We start from the raw sequence: 7932 nt of genomic DNA, 5'->3' as shown, positions 1-7932 counted from the left end.
CGGCAGAAGCAGAGAGACCAAGGAAACAGAAGCAGAGCTGCCTCAGCCTTAAGGGTAGGACCATGGCCTTTGGGGGTGGAACAATCACAGCCTCCTAGATTTCAAAGTACCAGGCTCTAGGGACTGGGTGAAATGAAAGCCCCTCAACCTTGGGGTACAGCTCCGCCTCCCGCTCCCAGCCCACTGGAGCTAGAGGCGTTTCTTCACTCAGACAGCTGCTGGCTGCTGAGGCTGAGAAGCCCCACGGTTGACAAGTAAAAAGGCACAGTCCTGATGTTACCAAACCACACGGCAGGCCATTAACTTAAGTCCATTGTAAGTCCCAAGGTCCGCAGAGCATACACAGCTATGTGCAGGGTCCAAGCATGCCATAGGCTAGAGACCATTCCCCAAACTGCTGCTTATATATGGGAAGCAGACCACATACCCAAAAGCAGCTACTCAGCTGCTTGTGGTAGATCACACCATGAAGTTGATTGCCGGTCTCATCATGGGGATTAACTACCACCAGCTGCCCAGCCAAGTTGACACACAAACATATCCACCACAAGGGGTCACTATGAGTCGGATCTGACTCGGCGGCAGTGAGTTTGTTTTGGTTTTTTGGACAGTTTATTCCCTGTTATGTTGTAATCTGCATTGTGAATTAGGGCAATTTTAGAAAGCCTTGGGCAATGAATAATGAAGACCGAAGAAGAGTTGATGCTTTTGAGTTGTGGTATTGGTGAAGAATACCGAGTACCATGGACTGCTAAAAGAACTAACAGATATGTCCTGGAAGAAGTGCAACTGAAGTGCTCCTTGGAAGTGAGAATGACCAGACTTTGTCTCACCTCCTTTGGTCATGTTATCAGAAGGGAGCATTCTCTAGAGAAGGATAACATGTTTGGAGAAGTGGAGGGTCAAGGAAAACAGGGAAGGCCCTCAATGAGATAGATTGACACAGTGGCTGCAGCAATGGGCTCAGGTATAGCAGGAATTGTGAGGCTGGCAAAAGACGGAGGGCAGTGTTTTATTCTGTTGTACATAAGGTCGCTATGAGTCAGAGATGACTTGACAGTACCTAACAACAACCAGAAAGCCTTGGTAATATACTTCCAAAAAATCAACCATTGAAACCCCTATAGCTCACAATTCTACTCTCACACAAATGGGGTCATCATGAATTGGAATCAACTGGTCTTTTTGCTGGTAAAGTATTTAAATGGCAGTTTTGTCATCAGTAAAGTTAGGAGGTTGGGTTAAGTTATATGCGCTATATTTTCTAATAGCTTTTCCAGTAATTGGACTGCTTTGTAAAGGTCTGTTTCTTCACCATTCTCTTTTAGGATCCTCTTCAATACTTTTTTCTTCCATGCTCCATTCTGGAAATGACTTGCATCATTTCTCATCTTGATACTCTACACTAATTGAAATGAGGATCTGGGTCTCTCCATGGGTGCTCATTCACACCTTCCCCATGATTTCTCTGAGTCTTCCTTTAAAAGTCCTTTACTGGTTGTCACTATGCCAAAGTAAACAAGACCTCACTTTATAACTATATTTAATTGATTGGTTAGGTAAGAGTGTCAGTAAGAACATAACCAGATGATAAGCTTTGAGAGTTGAGTTGATTACATATTCACCAAATTCAAGGGTCACAGAATTACAGCCTGTAAGGGATTAAAGGGACCAAAGTAGAGGTTCAGAGGGGTTAAGTGAATTACCAAATACCATAAAACTCTTAGCATCAGAACTTGACCCTGAACTCCTAAAATATTAACTATGACGGTGTTCCTTTCATTCCCCACCTCAGTGAACTTGCTCTATGAGCTTACTCATAAAAATTCAATGAGCCTTATAACTGCTTTACATTGAGGCTGGATGCCCTAGGATCTGCTGACTGTTGGGTCACTTTAACTTAAATATTTAAAAAACTGGTTGCCATTGAGTCAGTTATGACTCATGATGATCACATGTGGGCTAGAGTAGAACTGTGATCCATAGGATTTTCAGTGGCTGATTTTGAGGAAGTAGATCTACAGGCAGGCCTTTCTTCAGAGGTACCTCTGAGTGGACTTGAAACATCAACCATTTGGATAGCAGCCAAGTATGTTAACTGTTTGCACCAGTCAGGGACTCCAATTTATACATTAGGATATATTATATTAAGTGAAATGTTCCTGTTTTGTGAACATTTAAATTTAATAATATGGGACACACTATTAGATAAAATGACTTTCATATGAAGAATTTATTTCCTTTTTGAAAAGTCCATTCCTAGTATGTTTAGGATACTGTATAGAGATTGTTATAATTGTTCAGATCAGTGGTTGTTAACCTTTTGGGTCAAATGACCCTTTGAAAATCTGGGGAAAGCTATGGACCTATTCACTAAATAAATGCATACTCTTACTTGAAGACATTTTTTTTTTTGGTATGCCACGCAAACATCTGATAATATTATGGAAACCTTTTCATATTATATTATAACCCTGAAGTGTAAATGTTTTGAGCTGATACTAATATTTCATAGAAGTGGTGAAAAATAAAAATGAAAAGAATTTTTTAGATTGTTAGACAGATACTAACCAAAAAATCAAACTCATTGCTGTCGAGTCAGTTCCAGCTCATAGCAACCCCTCCTTGGGTTTCCAAGGCGGTATCTCTACAGAAGTAGATTGCCCAGTCTTACTTCCCAGGAGTGGTTTATGGGTTTGAGCCCCCAGCCTTCTGGTTAGCAGTCAAATGGCTTAGGCACTATGCCACCAGAGCTCCCAGACAGATACTAGTAATGAATTTATAAATGTTGTTGTTGTTGTTATGTGCTGTCAAGTTGGACCCGACTCACAGCGACCCCTCCTTGGGTTTCCAAGGCACTATTACTACAGAAGTAGATTGCCCAACCTTCCTTCCGAGGAGTGGCTGGTGGGTTTGAACTGCCAGTCTTCTGGTTAGCAGACAAGTGTCTTAGGCACTACACTAGCAGAGCTCCAGAATTTATAAATAGACAATGATAAAAATAGTCAAAGCATTGAGGCTGAAAAACAAGGCACCTGCAGTTCCTACATTCAAATGCTTGTTGTTGTTAGGTGTCATTGAGTTGGCTCCTTCCTACTCATAGCGACTCTATGTACAACAGAAGGAACACTGCCCAGTCCTGTGCCAGCCTTACACTCCTTTCTATCCCTGAGCTCATTGCAGCCACTGTGTCAGTCCATCTTGTTGAGGGCCTTCCCCTTTTTTGTTTACCCTCCTCATTACCATGCATGATATCCTTCTCCAGGGAATGTTCCCTTCTGACAACATGACTAAATTAGGTCAGACAAAGTCTGGCCATTCTCGCTTCCAAATGAAGCACATATTTTGAAAAATTGGGAGAGAAGATATTGGTGAAGGAAATGGGAGGCTGTGGTAGCTAATGGGATTTCTTTTAATTGTCTGCCAAGATTGGTATTTAAAGATTTGACACATTGAAGTGAAATCAATGATACTAAGTATGCATTCCTGATTTAATATGCATGTAAAAATAACTGATAAACATCACTGGTCATTGAAGGCATTTGACAAAATTTGGGCCCAAATAGAAGAGGGAAGTTTTGGTCTGAGGATGTTCCCTTATTTGTCAGTCCGTTTTGTCTATCCAGTGACCTGGATACAGGTCCCATTGTGTATTGGGGGTTATGACAATGAGCCTGACATGCTGTTGGTACTTGAGGTTGGCTCAAGGGTCCAATGACAGCACAGAGAAAACCAGTTTGCTGTTCAGTCAACTCTGACTCATGGTGACCCCATTTAAGTCAGAGTAGGACTGTGCTCCTCGGGTTTTTGATGGGTGATTTTTCAGAAACAGATCACTAGGCCTTTTCTGCCAGGTGGCTCTGGGTGGACTTGAGCCTCCAACCTTTTGGTTAGCAGTTGAGTGTGCTAATCATTTGCAGCAAAGAGAAGGGAACAGTTAATTCTATCTGGAGAAAATGTGTGACCAGGAAAGAATTCTACTTAGGAAGAAATGCTTGTTAAAAAGTGTTGTTGATTTTGGATAAATTAAGAAATGTAATGAAGATTATTTTTAAGGATACCATTTCCAGATTAAATGAGTTAGTCGTGAGCTCTGACTTAAGTTAAAGACCTCTTTTTTTTGCATGCTTATATGCATTCATTCAATAAATACTTATTGACTGAGCACTCATTATGTGTTTACTTATAGACTTTTTCTTTTTAACGCACAGGCAAAGATTTAGGATTTTTAATCTCTGTTTTCCTGCTTTAGGAACATTGCTTCTAAAACTTCATCATGGTTTGATGTTTAACCAAACTTTTTATTTTCCAGTGTTCAGTCCAAGAGGCCAAGGGTGGAGTTAAATTGGCCAGAGACCAATTCACAGACTAATAGAGAGTTAACTTTTTAATGTTTAATATGTAGTGTACATGATACAAAGGAGCTCTGGTGGTGTAGTGCCTAAGGCACTTGACTGCTAATCAGAATGTTGGTGGTTCAAACTCACCAGCCACTCTGTGGAAGGAAGACTGTGTAATCTATTTCCATAAAGATTTACTGCCCCGGAAACCCAAAGGGTTCACTATGAGTCGGAATTGACTCAATGGCAGTGAGGTTGGGTTTTTTTTTTGGTACATGGTACACATTCCTAGGTGGTGATGAATGTCAAAGTTGAAGAAAAATAACACTTTTAGGAATAAGAAGAGAGAATGGTAAGATCTAGTAGAGCACAATCTGTAGCTAAAAAAACACTTTGCTTTAATACTCCCATCCTGTGCTCTAGGCCTTGCTCACCTGCTGCAGGAGTTTATTATAGTAAATATTTGAAGGATTTCATAAGTATTTAAATGAGCTTTTGCAAAGGGTGTTTTGAGGTACTTAAAAATTCAGGGGTTAGGGAAATGTGAAGTTAAGCAGAACTCTTCAACTACAGGACTTTTCAGGGCCTTTAATATACCCATGCACACCATGTATTTCCAAGAAAGAGAAACATCATAAGATTTCCCAACTTCATGAACATTGATAATTTTCCCCAGAGCTTCTTGAGGACCAGTGTTCCATAAAACATTCTAGAAACTGTTATTTTAAACTACAGCCGTTCCCAAGAGTACAGAATATGAATTAAGAGCAGTGTGGAACAATCCTGGCTTATTTTAAGCTTCAGTGAAATAATGGGGCAAATAATGAATTAAGGGGTAATTGCATTCCCTAACTTGGGTGAGATCTGTTTACCTAAAGTGAAGATGAATGATGAATAGTAATCAAATAAATTAGGATAGTCTAGACAACCAGTCTGTCGAATGCAGGGCAAATTGAAGTTAATTGTTAGCTTTTATGTATTTATCATTTGAGACAGCATTATCTTTTTAGCTTTTCAAAGGGAGTAGAAGATGTTGCATTTTCAAAAACAGAATTATTTCTCTAAAAGGAAGCACAAAATATAGATGGACATAGAGATAGAAAGAAAAATGTTGTACACATAGGAGACAAGTTTGTGTGCACAGCACAATACTGGTTCAAAGCCCAGAAGACATAATGAGTAGTAGTTAAAATCTGCTGACTCACTTAGGCATAAAGGGGAAAATGACACGACATACTAATCTTGTCAGTTTTTTTCTAGTTTCTTGTAATAAATATAAGTGGCATTAGAAATGTCCTGGTTGCCTTCATCCACATTAGCATGGTTTTGTTTTCCTAGTATGTGGTTCTTCTCTAACCAACGGACATTTTTACAGACTTTGCAAAGTGTTATAGGCTCTATTGTAAAGATGCAAAGATATAGAATCCATTTCTGTGTCCAAGAAGTTCTCAACAGATATTTAGCTCATTTAGACATCTCAAACTTAATCCTTCTGAAGCAGACCACTGGCTGTTTTCCCATAACTCATTCTTTGTTGTTGTTGTTCAGTTGAGTCAGTTCTGACTTGTAGCAAAACAATGCCTGGTCCTGTGGCATCCTCACAATCATTGCTATGTTTGAGACCATTATTGCAGCCATTGTCAGTCTATCTTGTTGAGAGTGTTCCTCTTTTTCACTGAGCATCTATTTTACCAAGTATGGTGTCCTTCTCCAGGGAGAGGTCTCTCCTGATAACGTATCCAAAGTACATGAGATAAAGTCTCACCATCCTCCACTCTAAGGAACGTTTTGGCCATACTTCTTCCAAGACAGGCTTGTTAGTTCTTGTGCTAGTCCATGGTATATTCAATATTCTTTTCCAAAACCATAATTCAAATGCATCACTTCTCCTTCAGTCTTCCTTACTCATTGTCCAGCTTTTGCATGCATATGAGATGATTGAAAATACTATGACTTCGGTCAGAAGCACCTTAGTCCTCAAAGTAACATTTTTGCTTTTTTTTAATAATTTTATTTTATTGTGTTCTGGGTGCAAATTTACAAAGCAAACTTGTTTTACATTCAACAGTTCATGCACATCTGATTCCATGGCCCATCAAAAAAAAAAAAAAAAACCCTCCTCCCCGTAACCACCTTCTTATCTATGCATTCATATCTGTCCAGCATTCCCTCCTTGTGAGTGCTATCCCTCTGATGTCTAATGGCTGATTGATCCAAGAGATGCATCTCCCTAGAGAAGGTGGGTGCATTGACCCGGGGTAAGCATTTTGTATGTAGGTCCTTCTTCTGTTGGGCTAAGAGCCAGTCCATGTAAGTGAGTCCATCTCTAGGCCCAAAGGGTAACCTGGGGCCATAGTCTCACGGGTTCTACCAGTCTCTTTCCAACCAGTAATTCAGGTCATTTTTGTGCTTTTGAATTTTATTCCACATTTTTCGTCCCACTCTATCCAGTATGGGAGCTCTGGTGGCGTAGTGCCTAAGGCATTTGACTCCTAACCAGAAGGCTGGCAATTTAAACCCACCAGATTGGGCAATCTACTTCCATAGAGATATTGCCTTGGAAACCCAAGGAGGGGTCACTGTGAGTCAGATCCGACTCAATGGCAGAGGATTTGGTTTTTGGTTTTTCTATCCAGGATCTCCAGATTTCATCGCATTCTGAGTGGTTGGCATTGGTATCTGGGCACCATCTAGTTCTTCTGGTCTCAAGGTCATAGAGGTCCATTGTCCATCTTATCTTTGGACTGATTGTTTACTGATGACTTTGATTTTCTTCACTCTTCTTTTCTTCAGACAAGAGGAGACCAGTTGCATCTTAGATGGCTGCTCGAAAGCTTTTAAGACCCCAGTCACTACTCACCAAAGTAGATTGTAGAACAAAAGTTTTATGAACTGTGCGTGCTAATTGAGCATGATGTCCCCTAAGACCATGATCCTGAGTCTGCAGAGCTGGTGATTCCTCTCACAAGATGTTTGATTGTCTCTGAGAGGTTACTCCAACCCTGTCTTCTGTTGCTTCTGTAATGTCTGTGACTAATTTTGTAGAACAAGTGCATATGTAAGATTATCTTCAGTCAGATATATCCTTGGTCTAGGGTGTATTCCTGTTTGCCTATCCCCACATGATCTTCTCATCTGTCTATGCATTAATCTGTAGCCTGATATTTGGTGCTAGTGATACTGCAGTGTTGAGCATGTAATACTCTGTTTTCTGTATCTTTTGTGTACATTTCAGTGTCTTTCCTTTCCCCAGTGTTACCATGCTGGTCACAGACTCTTTCCATCTTTGCTTTTTCAACACTTTAAAGAGATCTTTTGCCACAGATTTTCCCAATGCAATCTGTCCTTTGGTTTCTTGACTACTGCTTCCATGGGTGTTGATTGTTGATCCAAGTAAAATGAAATCCTTCACAGGATTATTCTTTTCTCCATTTATCATGATATTGCCTATTTGCCCAGTTGTGAAGATTTTTGTTTTCTTTATAGTGAAGTGTAATCCATACTGAAGGCTGGAGTTTTTTTCTTTTTTTTTTTTTAATCTTCATTAGTAAGTGCTTCAAGTTTTCTTTGCTTTCAGAAAGCAAGGTTGTGC

The 7932-nt window shown here is 40.1% G+C and overlaps 1 protein-coding gene across 1 annotated transcript in view; it reads left to right on the top strand.

Moving 5' to 3' along the window:
• Positions 1–7932, top strand: part of MAOA (monoamine oxidase A) — a 96149-nt gene that overhangs the window by 6321 nt on the left and 81896 nt on the right. Inside the window, 1 exon segment of the mRNA XM_007955611.1 lies at positions 435–454. Coding sequence (XP_007953802.1) covers positions 435–454 — 20 coding nt within the window.

This window comes from Orycteropus afer, unplaced genomic scaffold, assembly GCF_000298275.1.
Source record: "Orycteropus afer afer isolate SDZICR_OR568_19922 unplaced genomic scaffold, OryAfe1.0 scaffold00517, whole genome shotgun sequence".
Classification (NCBI taxonomy): Eukaryota; Metazoa; Chordata; class Mammalia; order Tubulidentata; family Orycteropodidae; genus Orycteropus; species Orycteropus afer.
Note: the sequence above shows the minus strand (reverse complement) of the source record. Positions and strands in the feature narration are given on the sequence as shown.